Source organism: Pristiophorus japonicus, chromosome 7, assembly GCF_044704955.1.
Source record: "Pristiophorus japonicus isolate sPriJap1 chromosome 7, sPriJap1.hap1, whole genome shotgun sequence".
Classification (NCBI taxonomy): Eukaryota; Metazoa; Chordata; class Chondrichthyes; family Pristiophoridae; genus Pristiophorus; species Pristiophorus japonicus.
In genome coordinates this window covers 2,435,735-2,459,105 of record NC_091983.1, presented here as the reverse complement: position 1 = coordinate 2,459,105, position 23,371 = coordinate 2,435,735, and the positions used below count along the sequence as shown (strand labels likewise).

The 23,371-nt window shown below is 44.0% G+C and overlaps 1 protein-coding gene across 4 annotated transcripts in view; it reads left to right on the top strand.

Annotated features, from left to right (window-relative positions):
• sipa1l2 (signal induced proliferation associated 1 like 2) overlaps nucleotides 1–23,371 on the top strand; it is a 541,912-nt gene that overhangs the window by 489,966 nt on the left and 28,575 nt on the right. For all 4 annotated transcript variants that reach the window (XM_070884682.1, XM_070884684.1, XM_070884683.1 and 1 more), the window contains exon 18: nucleotides 6,705–6,836. In XM_070884682.1, coding sequence (XP_070740783.1) covers nucleotides 6,705–6,836 — 132 coding nt within the window. The remainder of the gene's footprint in view (nucleotides 1–6,704; nucleotides 6,837–23,371) is intronic.

Sequence of the window (23,371 nt, the reverse complement as noted above, 5' to 3'; positions counted from 1 at the left end):
ATCTTCTGCAGTAACCTTTTGTGTGGCACCTTATCGAATGTCTTTTGGAAATCTAAATACACCACATTCATCGGTACCAGAGCGGGGTTAATGGTTGCACATTAGTGCATTTAAAGACATACCTTCGTCCCAGTTTGTATACTTCCATTATAAATTCCTATGTCCACATTTATGGAAATTGCCTATGTAAACTTGTTACACTGTAATTACACCCTCCTGCCAGTGATGGCACTGCAGCACCATCACTGATGGGAGGGTGTTTTTTTAATTTAAAAAGGACAGAATGTATGCCTTTAAAATGGGGATTGAATTATGCCTGCTCCAATTACCGCTGCTCTCTAATACCACTTCACCTGAAGACTACATTTGGTCTGGACCCCGTGTGTGTTGCCACAAGAGCTCAACCAGTAGTAATTCATTGTGTTGCTGCTTCACTTATCATCATCCACTTTTAAGACAAGTTCTATGATGTGGAGTAAATAGGCAAAAGTCAGAACGCTTTCTTTAGCTTTTATCACTCCCCATCAAGCACTTTTCTTTTAACTGCCAGTCCACTGATGGAACTATTGATAGAATGATCTAGAAAGCTGGTTATTCAAGATGTTTTATTTAAGTATCCCATTTAATTCCAAAGGATCGTGCAATAGACTTGTGCAAGCCAGTAAGTAGCATTCAAATATCAAAAAGCTAGTCCTGTGCTTGCCTATAAGATAAGACGCAGTCTGTTACATGGTCATAAAACACCTTGGGTTTGTGATGGCATTGTAAACCACAAGAGGAAAGCTTAAACTCAGATTATCTGGTCATTATCACATTACTGTTTGTGGGAGCTTGCTGTGCGTAAATTGGCTGCCGCGTTTCCCACATTACAACAGTGACTACACTCCCAAAGTTCTAGAGGTCTACTATTCTCTGGGAACAGAACCTCCTCCTGACATCTAACCTAGATCTAGCCTTATACAACTTAAACTTGTGACCCCTGGTTCTGCCTAACCTATTGAATTGAAATAAACTGACAGCTAGGACATAATCTAGTCCCATATATTATCTTACAAACCTCAATCAGATCATCCCGATGTCTACACTTCTCTGAGGTATAGAATCCCAACTCTTTTAGCCTATTTTGCTAAATAAGCTGCTTTAGACTGAGAATTAGTCGAGTAGCCCTCCTCTGCACCCTTTCCAAAGCCTCAATATCACCCACCATGCGAGGAGATCAAAACTGGACACAGTATTCGTGCGGCCTGACTAAGGTCTTGCACTCAGTTCTCCTATGGATACACCCCATTGCGTGTGTACCTTTAAGGATGTATACACCGAATCTCTCTCTCACTCCACCATCTTTAATGCCTTTCCCTGAAGGGGGTATGAATGTTGAGCATTTGCCCTGCCCACATGAATAACACTGCATTTACCCAAGTTGTACATCATTTTCCAGTCTTGAGCCCAATCTCCCAACACTAAGTTCTGCCTGAAGCAGACGAGCATTGTCTACGGTTCGAACACTTGCACAGATCTTGGTATCTTCTGCAAACTTACAGATTGTGCCCCTACACTTACATCCAGATCATGAATAAAAACAGTGAAGAGCAACGGACCCAGCACTGATCCCTGTGGGATTACCATGAATACCACAGGCTCCGATTTTATAAGAGAAGCCTTTTATGAGGTATCTTTTGGAAGCTTTTTGGAAATCTAAGTGGACAATGTCTACTGGACTTCCCTCATCCACCAACTTTGTAACAACTTCAAAAAATACAATTAGATTTGTAAGACATGACCTTTTTATGAAGCCATATTGGGTGTCCCTAATACCTCTAAGTACTGTATTCATATATTGCAGCCCTAATGATTCCTTCAAGCATCTTGCCTATTACCGATGTTAAACTAATGGGCCTATAGTTACCCGGATCAGTCTTGTCACCTTTTTAAAGGTGGGGACTACATTAGCTTCTTCCAGTCTGTAGGAATCATTCCAGAGTGCAGTGAGCTATTAAACATATAAGCCAGGAGCTCACACAGCACCTGCCCCATCTCCCAGAGGACCCTTGGGTGGATATCATCTGGCTTGCCCGCTCTCTCCAAGTTCTTAATTCTTACTAAACCATATGTTCAGTTATGATAGTTTTGTTAGTAACATTATTAAATTCTAATAGTTGAGCATCTTCAAGGGTGAAGACCGATGCAAATTACTCATTTAATATTTTCGCCATACCCAGTGAGTCCTTGTCACCTGCCTTTGAACACCCTTCAGTGGCCCAATGCAGTCTTTGATAGTTCTCTGACTACTCACATAACTGTAAAAGCTTTTCCCATTACTTCCACAGTTGTCTACGATCCTTTTTTCCATCAGACTTTTTGTTGATCTAATAGCAGCAGTTGTTTTCTTTAGTACTCAAACTCTGTTTAATTGAGTATTAAATGTCTTTAATTTATAGAAACAATTCTGTTTACATCTTATTTGTCCTTGGCTTTTTCTTTCCACATTTCCTTCTTTTGAATTTGGGTACATATTTGTTTTCCACATTTTTTATCTTGTTCTTAAAATCTTTCCATTTATATTCTACATCGGCCTCATCACCACCCAGGAAGGTTAGCCAATTTACCCATTCCAAATCATCTGCCATTTGATGAAGTCTGCTCTTCTGAAATCTTATAGGAGTTGCAGGTTCTCAGTACCTTTAGTTCTGCTAGCCAGTTGGAACCGTATAAAGTTGTGGTCACTATTGGCCTAATGTTCCCCCATATAGAGGCCGATACAAGGTCAGGCTCACTATTAAACACTACTAAACACACTAACATATAGTGATTATGTTACTGGATCAGTAATCCAGAGGCCTGGAGCCATGAGTTCAAATCCCACCACGGGAGCTGTGGAATTTAAATTCAGTTTTTTAAATAAATCTGGAATAAAAAGCTAGCATCAATGGTGACCATGAAACTGTTGGATTGTCATGAAAACCCATCTGGTTCACCAATGTCTTTTAAGGAAGGAAATCTGCCACCCTTACCCGGTCTGGCCTATATGTGACTGCAGACCCACAACAATGGAGAGAACTCTTAACTGCCCTCTGAAAGTGGCCTAGCGAGCCACTCAGTTGTATCAAGCCGCTATGAAAAGCCCTGCAGCGGTTCAAGAAGGCGGCTCACCACTACCTTCTCGAGGGCAATTGGGGATGGGCAATAAATGCTGGCTTCACTAGAGACACCCACATCCCATGAATTAATTTTTTTTTTTAAACTCAATCCAACATATGATTATCCCTACTTACTTCATTAAAATGTCATCAAGAAGCAGTCTTGTATATTTTCGACACGTGTTTCAGCTGCACTTCCCACCACAACAGCGGGTAAACCATCATGCCACTAAATGCCAGGAAGATTAAAATCATCCATCGGACAAAGATGGCATTTTATACTAAAAGCATTTGCAATCTGTTTCCATAATAACTCCTCCTGTTCAAGTGTCTGACCCGGGGGCCTATAATAATTACTGAGAATTAGTCCCTGCCCGTGTGCTTGGTCCACTTGAACTCAGATAGCCTCCGCTGTACTTGATGAGGCAATATCAAGTTTTTCTCTAGCTGTTAGATTCTCATTGATTAAAAATAGCAACCCCACCTCCCCTTTGACCTACTCTATCTATTCTGAAACCCTTGTAGCCCTTTAGCTGAATTTCTGCCCCATCACTTTCATCGAGCCATGCCTCAGAAATTATGGTTGGAGGCTTCTGACCGCAATCATTTCTCAAAAGTACCTGGTGTTCCCAAAACGCTAAAAATACATTTTAAAGACATTACATATTTAAAATGAATTAAAATGACCTTTGTCCGATGGGTGATTTTAATCTTCCTGGCATTTAGTGGCATGATGGTTTACCCGCTGTTGTGGTGGGAAGTGCAGCTGAAAAATTGGTCAAATATACAAGACTGCTTCCTGACAACATTTTAATGAAATAACTATGGAAAATCATATATCGGCGACTTGCGGGCCTGGGCTCTACCCAAAGGTCTGCGTAGGGGCCCATGTATCCCAGGGTCGTATGGGTTCGGTGCAGATCTCTGGGGTCACATGGGCCAGCCCAACCTATCAAAGTAGGGGATCCCCATTCATACTTCTAGTAATTCCGTACGTACGAAGCTGCCATAAGTATGAATGGGAATACCCCCCAAAACGCTAAAAATACATTTTAAAGACATTACATATTTAAAATGAATTAAAATGACCTTTGTCCGATGGGTGATTTTAATCTTCCTGGCATTTAGTGGCATGATGGTTTACCCGCTGTTGTGGTGGGAAGTGCAGCTGAAAAATTGGTCAAATATACAAGACTGCTTCCTGACAACATTTTAATGAAATAACTATGGAAAATCATATATTGGATCTAATTTTTAAAATATTTTTCTTTATTCATGGGATATGGGTGTCTCTAGCGAAGCCAGCATTTATACAAAAATTTTTTTAATATAATATGTTTCAACAGGGCTAAAAAATAAACTCTCCTTAATGGACAGAGTTTTTAATATATAACATTTTATTTTTCTATTTTATAAAACTCTTATGCTAGTAAAAGCAGGCCTTACCTCTACCTTTACCAGGCGTAAGAATTTGAAGGACATTCGCTGGGCAGAAGTAGTTGTCCGCCCGTGGAGGCCCTTTTCCTTTGCATGCGTGCGATTTTGACAGATTGCAAGTGCAGGGTTACGGCACAGGGCGCATGTGCTTCACATACCTCAACCCGGAATTTGCGGGGACCACGGGGGCACGTGTGCACTTGATACCCACCCATGGGAGCACGGTTTCAGGCCCATTGTGTCCAATTTCTCCAACACAACAGAGGATTGCAACTCCAACAATTTGTTTCTAATACTGCGTGCATTTACATAAAAAAAACAATTTAGAGGTCTCGCCTCTAAATTTTTTGGTTGTTTAAACTTGTATGCTTCCAACCTGGTTTATCTGCATGCTTAGCATCTATGTAATGACCAAGTTCGGTAAGACTATCTTTGAACTTATCTGCACTGTCCCATTGCTGAATTAGTTTAAATGCTTTCTGAAAGCCTGCTCAACACACTGCCGGCCTTTGTGCTCCCAGGAAGATAAAATGGAGGCCATCCCTCCTAAACAACTTGCCTTGTCCAGCGAACACCTCCCAGTTATCGATGGAAGTGTAGCTTCTTTTTGCAAAGATCCCAAAGCCAGTTGTTGAACCCTACAATTCGTTTATTCCCCTCCATCGGTCTGGACAGGACTGGTAATAGCCCAGCCACTACCAGCCTTGCACCCCTTTGCTGAAGGTTAGCTATGAGGCTTTTGTAGGAATCCTGCAAAGCAAATTAATTTCTATCCATTATATTATTTGTACCAATATGTAAACCTACTACAGTAACTTGCCACTCATCAGATCATCTACACGATCCTGGAGATCAGCTATCTTGGCCCCTGGAAAACAGGAGACTGCTCTTGACAGAGCCTTTCCTCCTACAAATAGAGCTGTTTGTGTGCCTGATAGACTAGACTAGGCTTATAATCACTGGAATTTAGAAGAATGAGAGGGATCTCATAGAAACATATAAAATCCTGACGGGATTGGACAGGTTAGATGCAGGAAGAATGTTCCCGATATTGGGGAAGTCCAGAACCAGGGGTCACAGTCTAAGGATAAGGGGTAAGCCATTTAGGACCGAGATGAGGAGAAACTTCTTCACTGAGAGTTGTTAACCTGTGGAATTTTCTACCACAAAGTTGTTGAGGCCAGTTAGATGTGGCCCTTGCGGCTAAAGGGATCAAGGGGTGTATGGAGAGAAAGCAGGAATGGGGTACTGAGGTGAATGATCAGCCATGATAATATTGAATGGTGGTGCAGGCTCGAAGGGCTGAATGGCCTACTCCTGCACCTATTTTCTATGTTTCTAAGATGATAGAGTCCCCTATGGGGATTGCACACTGCCTCATGATCATCTTTGGCACTTCACCCAACGGTGTCCTCTTCAACTTTGCAGACTTCCCCATACCTTTTGCAATATGCTGATATGAGCAATGCGGTAGATCAGTGTCACTGGTGCTGATCTCACTGCCTGTTGTGTCCTCCCAAGTCACAAAGCGGAGCAACAAAAGAATCCTAAGTGGTGAAGGATCAGACAAATCCTGAAACGTGAGAGAAGCAGTGATATTTCCACTTGTCAATAACCCTACATCATACAACATGCTCCTGCTTATACACTGTTTTCTTTCCATTCTCGAGATGTGGGTTTCGCTGGCAAAGCCAGCATTTATTATTTCCCCTGAGGAAGTGGTGAAGGGCCTTCTAACTGAGTGGCTTGCTGGGCCAATTCAGAGGGCAGTAAAGAGTCAACCATGCTGAACAGTACCGTGTGGATCCACGTCATGTAAGGAGCACGGAGATGGGATAGATTTTTACTGACAAATTATATCAACTTTGTTTAAAATAATGAATTATAAATGAGCAGTGACATTCCCTGCAGCCACAGGAAAACTAGTCGCGATATGCACACTGTTCAAATAAAGTGGTGCAGAGCACTGCTGTTCCAGGGACACGGTTCTTTGGTGAAAGTCCACTATCTGTCACTGGTGGCCAGGACACGTGCCTGCTTAAAAAAAAAACTCAGTGGTGATAAAATCTTGAGAAATTAAGAATACAAATTGTGGCATATTATAACACTTTTTCCCCTTTCTCCTCACAGCTGAATTCTGGTTCTCTGATGGATCTTTAGTGGATAAGTCAAGGTTCACTGATCCTGGCTTGATGCCTCTTCCAGATACCGCTTCTGGCTTGGACTGGTCAAACCTTGTAGATGCTGCACGAGCGTTTGAAGGTAAAGAGAAAAGCCACCTGTGTACCTTTCTGTGGAGATGGTTGAGTCTTGAATTCCATCCATGGACATTCAACACTCGGTAGACTAAACAGATTTGTCATTTTGCAAATCGCAGTGGATAAAAAGTGGTTGTGTCTGGGTGGGTGAACTTTACACGGAAAACATAAAATCCAGATTAGACAGTACCACTTTGGATTATGTACAAATTGCTCCATATTTCCAAGGGGCCAAAATTGGTTGACATACCGCTGACATACCACTCAAAATCGCGAAATTGATCAAATAATACCAACATACCGCCCGGCGGGAAATTCATCAGCGACATACCGCTGGGCAGTATGTACACCGTTCGTCCACATGGAGCACCCTAGAGACTGCCCAAAAGTCCAACATTGGTAGCATACCACCGACACACCACCAGAGCTGCACACCATCTGAAAAAAGGTGGCTTTATGCCGATGGTATGTCGGCGGTATGTTTTCCCCCCAGCAGAGAGATCGAATCCCCTCAGCAATCTAGTCCTCCCCGCTCCCCTCCCCAGAGAAATCTATTCCCCCCCCCCCCCAGAAAAACGTGTAAATAAATAAAGAAATAGCAATATAAGTATTATAAATAAATCAAAAACAGTGCAGAAAATAATTAAAAATCTAAACTTAGCTGGAGACACATACATGCATCCGATGTCATCAGTCTCTGGTCTCCGGACTGCTCTTCTCGGGGGGTGGGGGGGGGGGGGGGTGGGGAACGGAGGTCAATGGAAGAGCGGGTGTGCGCAGGACCCGAAGAGCGTGAGTCTCTGACAACTTCCCCTGCCCCGCCGGAGCAGACTGTCTGCCCGTCGCACTCCGCTGACTCACCGCTCAGGACTGCCCGGACCGATGTTGCCAGCACTCTGCCCTGGCAGTACCAGGCGGTGAGGATTGACCGACCACCACAAGACCGCCGAGAATTGGGCGGGCCACCAAAGTCGGGGCCCCAAGAGTACAAATATAAATCTGACTTGTACAGCAGGTTTTTACAGTACATTGTTGCAGCTTTTAAATTCGAGGATCGGGTTAGAACTTGAGAATCCACTGTAACAAACTGGTTTCAAATGCAAAATAATTGGAACGATGTTCTAGTCTGCAGTTCTCTCGTGTTTAAGACTCAACTACAGATCCTCAGTTTGAATTACAATCTCATGACATTATAGTATAGAAACAGACCGTTCAGCCCAACAGGTCCGTGCCGGTGTTTATGCTCCACACGAGCCTCCTCCTTCCCCTCTTCATCTAACCATCAGCATATCCTTCGAATCCTTTCTCCCTCATGTACTTATCGAGCTTTCCCTTAAATACATCGATGCTAATCGCCTCAAACACTCCCTGTGATAGAGAGTTCTACATTCTTATTAATCTTTGGTTAAAATAATTTTTTCCTGAATTCCTTATTGGATTTATTAGTGACTGTCTTATATTTATGATCTCTAGTTTTGGACTCCCCACAAGTGGAAACATTGCCTCTACATTTACCCTATCGAACCCTTTCATTATCTTAAAGACCTCTATCAGGTCATCCCTCATCCTTCTCTTCACTAGAGAAAAGTGCCCCACCCTGTTCAGCCTTTCCTGATAAGTATACCCTCTCAGTTCTGGTCTTGTTCTTGTGAATCCTTTTCACACCACCTCCAATGCCTCTAGATCCTTTTTTTTTTAATATGGAGACCAGAACTGTGCACAGCAACCAAGGTTCCATACGAGTTCAACATAACTTTTCTGCTTTACAATTCTGTTCCTCGAGAAATGAACCCCGATGCTTGGTTTGCTTTTTTTATGGGCTTATTAACCTGCGTAGTTACTTTTAGTGATTTGTGTATATGCACCTCTAGATCCCTTTGCTCCTCTACCCCATTTAGACTTAATGGTCCTGAAATTGCAGCCTCTCCGGGTGCGTATAATGTACGCCCGTGCCCGAAGAGGCCCCGTAAGGTCTGGGTTTCAGTGCGCGAAGCAAAGGGATATAGACAGGCTAAGTGAGTAGGCACAAATCTGGCAGATGGGGTATAATGTGGAAAAATGTGAGGTTATTCACTTTGGCAGAAATAATAGAAAAGCAAATTCTAATTTAAATGGAGAAAAATTGCAAAGTGCTGCAGTACAGAGGGACCTGGGGGTCCTTGTGCATGAAACACAAAAAGTTAGTATGCAGGTACAGCAAGTAATCAGGAAGGCAAATGGAATGTTGGCCTTTATTGCAAGGGGGATAGAATATAAAAGCAGAGAAGTCCTGCTACAACTGTACAGGGTATTGGTGAGGCCACACCTAGAGTACTGCATACAGTTTTGGTCTCCATATTTAAGGAAGGATATACTTGCATTGGAGGCTATTCAGAGAAGGTTCACTTGGTTGATTCTGGAGATGAGGGGGTTGGCTTATGAAGATAAGTTGAGTAGTTTGGGCCTATACACATTGGAGTTCAGAAGAATGAGAGGTGATTTTATTGCAACTTATAACATATTGAGGGTGCTCGACAAGGTGGATGTAGAAAGGATATTTCCACTCACGGGAAACTAAAACTAGGGGACATAGTCTTAGAATAAGGGGCCACCCATTTAAAACTGAGATGAGGAGAAATTTCTTCTCTGAGGGTTGTAAATCTGTGGAATTCTCTTCCCCCAGAGAGCTGTGGCGGCTGAGTCATTGAATATACTTAAGGCGGAGATAGACAGATTTTTCAGCGATAAGGGAGTAAATGGTTATGGGAAGGGAAGTGGAGCTGAGTCCATGATCAGATCAGCTATGATCTTATTGAAGGGCAGAGCAGGCTCAAGGGGCCAAATGTCCTGCTCCTGCTCCTGCTTCTTATGTTCTAAGCGCATGCGCCTAAACCCGGCACTTGTAATCTGTCAACATTTCTTTTACACACCTCCCCAGGGCCATCATGGGCTGAGATTTGGGCTATTTGCCCAACTTCTGCCCAGCAAATGTCCTTAAAACACTTGCACCTGGTAAAAGCAGGCGTTAGAAACATAGAAATTTACAGCGCAGAGGGAGGCCATTTTGGCCCATCATGTCCACGCTGGCCGACAAAGAGCCATGCAGCCCTTGGTCAGCAGCCCTGAAGGTTACATATAAACCTATGAACGATGACGGACAGGTAAAGAGCATCATGCCCAACCAGTCCACCTCACACAACTGCAATACCCCAGGTATCGCAACATTTTACACTCCACCCCACCCAGAGCCATACAATCTCCTGGGAGAAGCTAAAAACCCAGGCCAATTGGGGGGAAAAAAATCTGGGAAAATTCCTCTCCGACCCATCCAGGCGATCGAAACTAGTCCAGGAGATCACTCTGGCCGTATTTGATTCCCTGCAGTACTTACCATCGTATCTGCGCCAGCCAACAAGAGGTTATCCGGTCTAATCCCAATTACCAGCTCTCGGTCCATAACCCTGCAAGTTACAGCACTTCACGTGCCTATCCAAGCACCTTTTAACTGTGGTGAGGGTTTCTGCATCCACCACCCTTCCAGGCAGTGAGTTCCAGATCCCCACAACCCTCTGCATGAAGAAGCCTCTCCTCAAATCCCCTCTGAACCTTCCACCAACCACCTTAAAACTATGCCCCCTCGTAATTGACCCCTCCACCAAGGGAAATGGGCCCTTACTATCCACTCTACCCAGGCCTCTCAAAATTTTATACACCTTAATGAGGTCTCCTCTCAGCTTCCTCTGTTCCAAGGAGAACAAACCCAGCCTATCCAATCTGTCCTCATAGCTACGATTCTCCATTTCAGGCAGCATCCTAGTAAATCTCCTCTGCACCCTCTCCAGTACAATCACATCCTATCTATAATGCGGCGACCAGAACTGCACGCAGTACTCCAGTTGTGGCCTAACCAGTGTATTATATAATTTAAGCATAACCTCCCTGCTCTTGTATTCTACGCCTCAGCCAATAAAGGCAAGCATTCCGTTTGCCTTATTAACCACCTTATCCACCTGGCCTGCTACTTTCAGGGATCTGTGGACAAGCATTCCAAGGTCTCTTTGTTCATCTGCACGTCTAAGTGGTCTACCATTTAATGTGTATACCCTTTCCTTATTAGCCCTCCCCAAGTGCATTACCTCACACTTCTCCGAATTAAATTCCATTTGCCACTGCTCTGCCCACCTGACCAGTAGATTGATTTCTTCCTACAGTCCATGACTTTCCTCTTCATTATCAACCACACAGCCAATTTTAGTGTCATCTGCAAACTTCTACATACCCCCTATATTCAAATCTAGATCATTGATGTATACCACAAAAAGCAAGGGCCCTACAGAACCCCACTGGAAATATCCTTCCAGTCACAAAAACATCCATCAACCATACCCCTTTGCTTCCGACCTCAAAGCCAATTTTCGATCCAACTTGCCACTTTGCCCCGGATCCCATGTGCCATTGTGACCAGTCTGCCATGTCGGACCTTATCAAAATCTTTGCTAAAGTCCATATACACTACATCGTACGCACTGCCTTCATCGACCCTCCTGGTTACCACCTCGAAAAATTCAATTAGGTTAGTCAAACACGATCTTCCCTTAACAAATCTGTGCTGACTGTCCTTGATTAATCCTTGCCTTTCAAAATGAAGATTTATCCTGTCCTTCAGGATTTTTTCAATAATTTTCCCACCACAGAGGTTTGGCTGATAGGCCTGTAATTACTCGGCCTATCCCTTTCTCCCTTTTTAAACAAGGATATCACATTAGCAGTCCTCCGGCACCATGCCTGAATCCAAACTGGACTGGAAAATGATGGTCAAGGCCTCTGCTATTTCCTCTTTTGCTTCACTCAGCAGCCCGGGATGCATTTCATCTGGGCCTGGGGACCTATCCACTTTAAAAGCCGCTAAACCCTTTAATTCCTCCTCTCTCACTCTGTTTATTTCATCCAGAATTTCATACTCCTCCTCGATAGCAGTATCTGCATTGCCCCTTTCCTTTGTGAAAACAGGCACAAAGTATTCATTGAGAACCATACCCACATCTTCTGCCTCCATACATAGATAACCCTCATGGTCTCTAATAGGCCCTACCCTTTCTTTAATTATCCTCTTGCTCTTAATATCTTTGGGTTTTCCTTGATTTTACTAGTCAAGAATTTTTCATGCTCTCTCTTAGCATTCCTAATATCCTTTTTAATTTTATCTCTAAACTTTCTATATTCCTCCAGAGATTCGACAGTATTTAGCCTTCGGTATATGACATAAGCTTCCCTTTTATTCTTTATCCTCCCCTGTAAGTCCCTAGACCTTTACCAGCGTAAGAGTTTTAATAGATAGAAAAAAAAATTATATTATTGGAAAGATAAGTTTATTTTTAACACTATTAAAACGTTTTAATTTTTTTTTTAATTCTCAAACATTTTATTTAATGTAATTTCTATTAATTTTTAAAAAGTGAAGTGTTTTTTTAAATTTATGTGTGTGTTTAATTTGTTTTTTGGGGTGTTCTCATTGATGGTAATCGGAGCTCGGGGCCCTCATTACTATGAATGAGAATACTACATTGTGATTGGTGGTCCAGGCTGTGCATACGCTCCTGGGATACATAGAAACATAGAAACATAGAAAATAGGTGCAGGAGCAGGCCATTCAGCCCTTCTAGCCTGCACCGCCATTCAATGAGTTCATGGCTGAACATGAAACTTCAGTACCCACTTCCTGCTTTCACGCCATACCCCTTGATCCCCCGAGTAGTAAGGACTTCATCTAACTCCCTTTTGAATATATTTAGTGAATTAGCCTCAACTACTTTCTGTGGTAGAGAATTCCACAGGTTCACCACTCTCTGGGTGAAGAAGTTTCTCCTTATCTCGGTCCTAAATGGCTTACCCCTTATCCTTAGACTGTGACCCCTGGTTCTGGACTTCCCCAACATTGGGAACATTCTTCCTGCATCCAACCTGTCCAAACCCGTCAGAATTTTAAACGTTTCTATGAGGTCCCCTCTCACTCTTCTGAACTCCAGTGAATACAAGCCCAGTTGATCCAGTCTTTCTTGATAGGTCAGTCCCACCATCCCGGGAATCAGTCTGGTGAATCTTCGCTGCACTCCCTCAATAGCAAGAATGTCCTTCCTCAAGTTAGGAGACCAAAACTGTACACAATACTCCAGGTGTGGCCTCACCAAGGCCCTGTACAACTGTAGCAACACCTCCCTGCCCCTGTACTCAAATCCCCTCGCTATGAAGGCCAACATGCCATTTGTTTTCTTAACCGCCTGCTGTACCTGCATGCCAACCTTCAATGACTGATGTACCATGACACCCAGGTCTCGTTGCACCTTCCCTTTTCCTAATCTGTCACCATTCAGATAATAGTCTGTCTCTCTGTTTTTACCACCAAAGTGGATAACCTCACATTTATCCACATTATACTTCATCTGCCATGCATTTGCCCACTCACCTAACCTAACCTAACCTATACGTGGGCCTCTCTGCTGGGCTGCACATCGAGGCCTCGGAGCAGAAGTCTTCATTCCTCCAGGGACCACCAGGTACATTGGTAAATATTTTTGTGGTCGGAGGCGTCTGCCCGCGGGAAGCCTCCGACCGCAATTTCAGGGCCATTATCTAAGCAAGCCTCCTTATTCTTTCAACCAAAATGCACCACCTCACAGTTAACTTCGGGGCCAGTTTGTTGAGAAAGGCATCTCTGCCAGCATCTCCGCCAACTCCTGTATTCCTGGAGGTTTCATCACATGATCTCAAGCCTTCAAACAGACTTTTCCCAATCTCCAATATTTTTACAACTAATAAACAAAAGTGATCGAAGAAAATGAAGAAAAAAAGCACTTTTAATGCCTCTCTCATTGTTCTCCCTGGGTTGCTCGCATCAGTGTCCAGGAGATTACTCTTGAACTTCTGAGGACTCTGGGGCAATCTTGGAGGGTTGGTATCGCCCAAGTGTACCTCTGGCTGGACCAGTGAGGGATTGGCACTGCCCGGTGATTATACACTGCACTCTCTTAGCTAAAGGACAATACAAATGGGGAGAGAAAACAGCATTCACAAGGGAGGAATCGGTTATGTAGATTAAATGACTGACTCGGGAGGCGACAATCAACAACTGTGCAGCTAACCCAATGCTTTTCCAGATGCTAATATAAAATGTGCTGAGTTTTTAGCGACACAATTGAAGGTGAAGAATATTTTCAAGGTTATGTCAGTGTGAGACTCACATGTGCAGCACTGGATACATTCAGAATGTCGAGTCAGGTTACCTAATGCTTGACTGCACCCAGACTGGGGGTTTTCTTTAATTTGTTGCCTTGGATGAGTAATATACTCAACTTGTTTCATTGCACTCAATTGAAAAAAGCTTAAGCGAGCAGACATTGGCTATGGAATAAGACATAGGTTGCAGGTATGTAGCTTGTTAATAATACTTTTACTCTTTTTTTTAAAAAAAAACTTTAATTATAAGTCCTTTCCATATCCTCTTTGTGGGGAAAAGAAGAGATGGAAAGTCTCGAAACATGACGGTTATATTGAAGAAAAGGCCCAAATATGCTCACCCCCATTTCATACTGGACCCCCCATTTATCCACCCTTCCTTTCCCAATCTCCTAGGACAGGCAAAAAAGCACAAAGACCAATTCTGAAAAACTCTCTCTCCAAAGACCACTAGGAAAGCCCCAACTCATTAGTTATTACCCAAAGTCTTGCCTTCCTGGATCTGATTTTATTTTTCTCCCCAAAAATGCATTGAAGTAATGCAAGGAATGAGCTCCCATTACCACCCACAGAATCTGTTCCAGGGACCGATCACCCTCTGGAAAATGCACATCCAGCCTCACTTCCTCCCCTTCAATATAAATGGGAGACTCCTCCAGCTCTATCCAGCCCCACATCTCAAAACAATCTATCCACGTGTACACCCATAAACAGATCCCCTCCACAACGATGCATCTCCAGCAAATTCGAAGATAGACTTTCTGTTCTGTCTGGAGGGGCGAGGGTCCACTTCCAGCAACTCCTGCGTATCATGTGGAATGAATCGAATTGGTTGAAGATGGTGGTAGCTGTTCACTGATGATTTCACAGTGTTAGCTCCATTCGCAATGCCTCCGATAGACCAGCAATTAAACAACTAACAGGAGGAGGAGACTCCATGAATATCATCATCCTCAATGATGGCGGAGCCCAGCACGTGAGTGCAAAAGACAAGGCTGAAACGTTTACAACCATCTTCAGCCAGAAATGCAGAGTGGATGATCCATATCGGCCTCCTCCTGAGGTCCTCCCCATCACAGAAGCCAGTCTTCAGCCAATCCGATTCACTCCACGTGATATCAAGAAACGGCTGTGCGCGCTGGATACAGAAAAGGCTATGGGCCCTGACAACATCCCAGCTGTCGTGCTGTAGACTTGTGCTCCAGAATTAGCCGCGCCGCGCCTCTAGCCAAGCTGTTCCAGTACAGCGACAACACTGGCATCTACCCGACAATGTGGAAAATTGCCCAGGTATGTCCTGTCCACAAAAAGCAGGACAAATCCAATCTGGTCAATTATCGCCCAATCAGTCTACTCTCAAATCATCAGCAAAGTGATGGAAAGTGTCATTGACAGTGCTATCAAGCACTTACCAATAACCTGCTCACTGATAGTCAGTTTGGGTTCTCCCAGGCCCACTCGGCTCCAGACCACATTACAGTCTTGGTCCAAACATGAATTCCAGAGGTGAAGTGAGAGTGTCTGCTCTTGATATCAAGGCAGCATCTGTCCAAGTGGCATCAAGGAGCCCTAGTAAAATTGAAGTCAATGGGAATTGAAGGGGGAAATCTCTTCCCTACTGGTTGGAGTCATACCTAGCACAAAGGAAGATGGTTGTGGTTGTGTGAGGTCAATCATCCCAGCCCAAGGACATCACTGCAGGAGTTCCTCAGGGCAGTGTCCTCGGCTCAACCATCTTCAGCTGCTTCATCAATGACCTTCCCTCCATCATAAGGTCAGAAGTGGGGATGTTCACTGATGATTGCAGTGTTCAGTTCCATTCGCAACTTCGCATGCAACAAGACCTGACAACATTCAGGCTTGGGCTGATAAGTGCCAATTAACATTCGCGCCACACAAGTGCCAGGCAATGATTATCTCCAACAACAGAGAGTCTAACTATCCCTCATGACATTCAACGGCATTGCCATTGCTGAATTCCCCACCATCAACATCCTAGGGAGTCACCATTGACCAGAAACTGAACTGGACCAGCCACATAAATACTGTGGCTACAAGAGCAGGTCAGAGGCTGGGTATTCTGGAGCGAGTGTCTCACCTCCTGACTCCCCAAAACCTTTCCACCATCTATAAGGCACAAGTCAGGAATGTGATGGAATACTCTCCACCTGCTCCAACAACACTCTAAGTTTGACACCATCCAGGGTAAAGCAGCCTGTTTGATCGGCACCCCATCCAGCACCTTAAACATTCACTCATTCCATCACTAGCGCACCGTGGCTGCAGAGTGTACCATCTAGATGCACTGTCGTGACTTGCCAAGGCTTTTCCACAACATCTCCTAAACCAGCAATGTCTACCACCTCGAAGCTCAAGGGCAGCAGATGCACAGGAACACCATCACCTCCAAGTCATGGTCACTGGGTCACAATCCTGGAACTCCCTCCCTAACAGCACTGTGGGAGTACCTTCACCACACAGACTGCAGCGGTTCAAGAAGGCGGCTCACCACCACCTTCTCAACCGCATCTAGGGATGGGCAATAAATGCTGGCCTTGCCAGCGACGCCCACATCCCATAAATGAATAAATTAAAAATAAATAAAAGAGCTTGGAAGGCCTGAAAAGAAACTTGAAAGAACAGATTAGCAATGAATAATAAATGGTATTGCAGCTGCTCAGTGAGTCACTCTGTGGGTCTTTGTGCACTGCTCTTTTGAGCATAGTGTGCAATGCTTTTGTTTACGTCCTTTTACAAGTGTCGTATCTCTTTCTCCAGAACTGTCATATGCACTCTTTCATGAAGGTAAAAAAATATTAGAAATTGCTGTCAAATGTGTGAGGTTTTTTTGCTGCATTTCATTTGCTGTAACATAAACTCAGTTCAGTGTTCCCAGATGACGTCTTTTGACATTAGGAATTGATAAACAGCCACTAACCGCATAAACTGTAGCTGCAATAAAATGTTACTGGACTGGAAAATTATGAGTAGCATTTTTTTTCAATCAATATTGTCCCTTTGTGCGTCGACGGAGGAGGCATTGTGGTGCAGTTCCACTGATGCTGGCCACTCTCTGGGCCATTCTTTATGTATGGTGATTGTCTGTCTAGAGACTGTTTGACCATGAAAGGCATCACAACCAAGCCTAATCCTGCCCTCACTGACATCAGAAATTGCACTTCCTAACTGGGCTTGCTGGACAGTGATCAGGAGCGAGTAACCTGTTGTTTTTTGCCTAGGGTCAGTTTTTTTTTTAAAAGTATTGCTGACTGGTTAATTTTAAAACTAAAAGCTGCTTGATTCCATTTAGCAATTTAGGAAATAATATTTGTTCCATTAGTTTTGCCCAAAATAAGCACCAACTGTGGAGTGAACTTCAGCTCACCGAGCAGTGCAGGAACTGTTCCAAGAATGGTCTGGCTTCCTTCACTGACTGTTTAAAAAATCAAATTCTGTTTAAAAACAACCTACTTTGTTCGAGCATCATAAATAGCCTCTAGCTAACAAAGTGCAGCATTTAAACTAGTTTATTTGATACAGTGCAAAACTTCCAACTATTGTGTTCTTTGTGAAGAGATGCAAGTCGAACAGTTGGAATGTTTGATGTGGTGCTGGCTGCACTTTGTAGGTTTGGCTGTCTTGTTATTTCACTTTTTTGTCCTATCGAGGCTATTGCATGTTGTGCCAGAAATAATCTGTCCTAATCCCCATTTTACTGTGCGTATCTTGTAGTCATTCTATCATCCCCTGATTCTGATATCTTACAGAGATAGCCGCGCAGAATGTGACATCTGACCCTTTCCTATCAATCCGCGCTTTAAGCTGCAGTGTTATTTTACCTTTAATCACTTTGCTATACATTCTGTTTCTGTTGCTACATCAAAGGCAGTGATGAGCTAAGGAGAAATCTTTCCGTTAAATAAAAATCCAGATTAATTTAGCCAGTTTCCAGCTGGTTGAAGCACATTTATTGTGTGTCACTCCTAATTCCCTCATCACATTGCTGTCTAACATCCCATGGCAGCCTTTATATTTAATTCATCTGAAAACACAGTGTCAGTTTCCATGTGAAAGCAGAGAGTCGGGATAAATGGGTCCTTTTCCGGTTGGAAATCAGTGGTTAGTGGTGTGCCACAGGGATCAGTGCTGGGACCACAACTGTTTACAATACACATAGATGACCTAGAAGAGGGGACAGAGTGTAGTGCAACAAAATTTGCAGATGACACTAAGATTAGTGGGAAAGCGGGTTGTGTAGAGGACTCAGAGAGGCTGCAAGGAGATTTGGATAGGTTAAGCGAATGGGCTAAGGTTTGGCAGATGGAATACAATGTCGGAAAGTGTGAGGTCATCCACCTTGGGGGGGAAAAAAAACAGTAAAAAGGAATATTATTTGAATGGGGAGAAATTACAACATGCTGCGGTGCAGCGGGACCTGGGGGTCCTTGTGCATGAATCCCAAAAAGTTAGTTTGCAGGTGCAGCAGGTAATCAGGAAGGCGAATGGAATGTTGGCCCTCATTGCGAGAGGGATGGAGTACAAAAGCAGGGAGGTCCTGCTGCAACTGTAGAGGGCATTGGTAAGGCCGTACCTGGAGTACTGCGTGCAGTTTTGGTCACCTTACTTAAGGAAGGATATACTAGCTTTTGAGGGGGTACAGAGACGATTCACTAGGCTGATTCCAGAAATGAGGGGGTTACCTTATGGTGATAGATTGAGTAGACTGGGTCTTTACTCGTTGGAGTTCAGAATGATGAGGGGTGATCTTATAGAAACATTTAAAATCATGAAAGGGATAGACAAGATAGAGGCAGAGAGGTTGTTTCCACTGGTCAGGGAGACTAGAACTAGGGGGCACAGCCTCAAAATACGGGGGAGCCAATTTAAAACCAAGTTGAGAAGGAATTTCTTCTCTCAGACGGTTGTGAATCTGTGGAATTCTCTGCCCATGGAAGCAGTTGAGGCTAGCTCATTGAATGTATTCAAATCACAGATAGATAGATTTTTAACCAATAAGGGAATTAAGGATTACGGGGAGAGGGCGGGTAAGTGGAGCTGAGTCCACGGCCAGATCAGCCATGATTTTGTTGAATGGCGGAGCAGGCTCGAGGGCTAGATGTCCTACTCCTGTTCCTAATTCTTATGTTCTTATGTGTACACTGATGACACCCAGCTCTACCTCACTACCACGACTTCGCCACAGTCTCTAAATTGTCAGACTGCTTGTCCAACATCCAGTTCTGGATGAGCAGAAATTTTTTTCCAATTGAATATTGGGAAGACCGAAGCCATTGTTTTCGGTCCACGCCACAAACTCCGTTCCCTAGCCACTGACTCCATCCCTCTCCCCAATTTCTGTCTGAGGCTGAACCAGACTGTTCACGACCTAGGTGTCATATTTGACCCTGAAATGAGCTTCCGACCACATATCTGCAGCATAACTAAGACCGCCTACTTCCACCTCCGTAACATCGCCTGTTTCCGCCCCTGCCTCAGCTCATCTGTTGCTGAAACCCTCATCCATGCCTTTGTTACCTCTAGACTTGACTATTCCAACACGCTCCTGGCTGGTCTCGTACATTCTACCCTACGTAAACTCGAGGTGACCCAAAACTCGGCTGCCCATGTCCTAACTCGCACCAAGTCCCGCTCACCCATCACCCCTGTGCTCGCTGACCTAGATTGGCTCTCGGTTAAGCAAAGCCTCGATTTCAAAATTCTCATCCTTGTTTTCAAATCGCTCCATGGCCTCACCCCTCCCTAGCTCTGTAATCTCCTCCAGCCCCCCACCCCCCCCCCCCCCCCCTCCCGAATGCCTGCGCTCCTCTAGTTCTACCCTCTTGAGCATCCCTGATCAACCATTGGTGGCCGTGCCTTCTGTTCCTTAAGACCCAGCTCTGGAACTCCCTGCCTACCAACATCATTAAATGTCAGATTATCTAGTCATTATCACATTGCTGTTTGTGGGAGCTTGCTGTGTGCAAATTGGCTGCTGTGTTTCCTAATTACAACAATGACTACACTTTAAAAGTACCTCAACGGCTTTAAAGCGCTTTAGGGTGTCCCGAGGTTGTGAAAGGTGCTATATAAATGCAAGTTATTTCATACTGGACATGGAATTTTCCTGTCACTGACTGTAGATGACTTCTCGCTGAAACCTGAAGTAATGGAGTCGCAATAATTAATGAATCTGTTAACATCCTCCCACAGCAAGGACTTGGAGAGCATTGATTGGTTGGTGCCCATACTGACGCTGCAACTAATACAATAAACCCACACGTTGAATCCAGGGGGAAGAATATTCCAACAGAAAGTACTTGTGGCGGTAGCTTTTTAGAGCAAGAACAAAAGAGGGGACAGAAGAGCGAGAAGAGGAGTGGGGGGGAAAGGAGTGAGAATAGGAGAGTGAGAGTGAGGGGGAAGAGAGGATGAGGGGGATGCTGGAGCACGAGACATATACAGAGCGAAAGAATAGGAACAGAATGAGACACATACTGAGGGAAGAGAGTTAGAGGGGGGAGGGAGAGAGATACATGTACTGAAAGGAGAAAGTGTGGCGAGAGAGAGAAGGGGAGATGGAAGCGGGTAAAGGGTGGTGGGAGAAACAGGTGGACAGAGGGAGAAGGGGAGGAGAGATGTCCAGGAACCTCCTTAAATTAGTAACTACAAAAACTTTTTTTTTTTAATTGTCCTCTGTTCCTGACGACTAACTTAGTACAATAACTGAAAACATTTTATTAGGTTTTCTTCTAAACTTTACTTGTGGCTCTCTTTCTTCAAACTCTTGGTTCCTTTATTCATTGGTGAACTCGAAACTGCGTACTTACATTTATGTGCACCAATAGAACTGACTTGTGATCCCACGAAAGACAGAACAAAGTTGCATTTGTACAGTGCCTTATGACTTCAAGATGTCCAAAGTGCTGCATACCAGTGAATTATTTTTTGGCGTACAGTCACTGTTAAGTAAGTCGGTGACTGCATCCAGTGAAGTCCCATCAGCAGTAATGGGATAAATACAAGTTAATCTGTTTTTAGTTGATTTAGCTGAGGGTGGAATGTGTTAATCAGGACACCAGAAGAACCGCCTGCTTTTCTTCAAATCGTGTTTTTGGGGAAATTCTGTTTGACAAATTTATTCGAGTTTTTGAGGATGTAACTGGCAGGGTAGATAAAGGGGAACCGGTGGATGTAGTATATTTGGATTTCCAAAAGGCATTCGATAATGTGCCACATAAAAGGTTATTACACAAGATAAGGGTTAATGGGTTTGGGGGTAATGTATTAGCATGGATAGAGGATTGGTTAACAGACAGAAAACAGGGAGTAGGGATAAACGGGTCATTTTCAGGTTGGCAGGCTGTAACTAGTGGGGTGCCGCAAGGATCAGTGTTGGGACCTCAGCTATTTACAATCTATATTAATGAGCTACATGAAGGGACCGAGTGTAATGTATCCAAGTTTGCTGACGATACAAAGCTAGGTGGGACAGTAAGCTGTGAAGAGAACACAAAGTGTCTGCAAAGGGACATAGATAGACTTAGTGAATGGGCAGTAAGGTGGCAGATGGAGTATAATGTGGGGAAATGTGCGGTTGTTCACTTTGGTAGGAAGAATAGAAAAACAGAATATTTTTTAAATGGTGAGAAACTTTTAAATGTTGGTGTTCAGAGAGATTTGGGTGCCCTTGTGCAAGAAACACAGAAAGCTAGCATGCAGGTACAACAAGCAATAAGGAAGGCAAATGGCATGTGGTGCTTTATTGCAAGGGGGTGGGAGTACAAGATAAGGAAGTCTTGCTACAATTGTACAGGGCCTTGGTGAGACCACACCGGGAGCACTGCACAGTTTTGGTCTCCTTATCTAAGGAAGGATATATTTGCTTGGAAACAGTGCAACGGAGGCTCACTAGATTGATTCCTGGGATGAGAGGGCTTCTTATGATGAAAGTTTGTGTAGAATGGGCCGATACTCTCTGGAGTTTAGAAGAATGGGAGGTGATCTCATTGAAAAATAGAAGATTCTGAGGGGGATTGACAGGGTAGATGCTGAGAGGTTGTTTCCTCTGGCTGGAGAGTTGAGAACTAGGGGGCATAATCTCAGGATAAGGGGTAGGCCATTTACGATCAAGATAAGAAGGAACTTCTTCACTCAGAGGGTTGTGAATCTTTGGAAATCTCTGCCCGAGAGGGCTGTGGTTGCTGAGTCTTTGAGTATATTCAAAGCTGAGATAGATAAGATAGATTTTTGAATGATAAGGGAGTCAAAGGATATGGAGATAGGGTGGAAAAGTGAAATTGAGGTCAGTGATCAGCCGTGATCTTATTGAATGGTGTAGCAGGCTCAAAGGGCTGTATGGCCGACTCCTGTTCCTAATTCTTATGTCCTTAAACCTCTCCGCCTGTCTACCTCTCTCTCCTCCTTGATGACGCTCCTTAAAACATACCCCTCTGACCAAGCTTTAAGTCGCCTGCGCTAATTTATACTTGTGCAGCTCGGTGTCAAATGTTTTTCATCTCCCAACACTCCTATGAAGCACCTTGGTACATTTCACTACGTTAAAGGTGCTATGTAAATGCAAGTTATTTTTGTTACAAAATGCTCTGTTGTAATCTAGTTCCTTTAATCAAACTGGGAATTATCTTTTCCTGCAAAGTGCTAATATTAAAATGCATTTGTTCTATTAATATGTGAGAGCAATGGGGTTTATATTTACAATCTACATAGACACAACTGAGTTTGAATATAAAATCCTCATGTGTTGGGCTATATAGAGAGACTCCGGATAAACTCCAAGATAATTGGGATCAAAGCGTAGCATTCCAGCACACTAAAACCCCTCTCATTGAATAGAATTCCTGAACAAATGTTTACATTTCTACAGCGCTTTCCCCACAAATGCCATCGAGAGGAAGTGAGTGCCTAGCAGTGGTAGGGTAAAAGAAATGACTGAAATAAGGTCAAAGAACATAAAGAGGACTGTTAAGGACGGGAGAGAAGTAGCAGGGAGGAGCGGTTGAGAAGCACGGGTTCAGATGGCTAATGGCTCTGACTGATGGTCGGAGGGGTTCGTGCATCGGAGGCTGGCGTAGGGCAATGAAATGATGGACAGAGAACTGGAGGTAGTAGATGCAGGTTGGGGCGAGGCCATGGTTGGGTTTGAGGGCTTAAGGCAGGACGGGGTGCTGGAGGCAGGGTGGGGTGAGACTATAGGTCGGTTTGGAAACAAGGACCATGATTCTGACTTCAGTGCATTGGGGAGGAACAGAGAGCCAATGTAGGCCATTGAGAAGGACTGGTGATAGGCGAGCTGAACTTGGTGCAAGG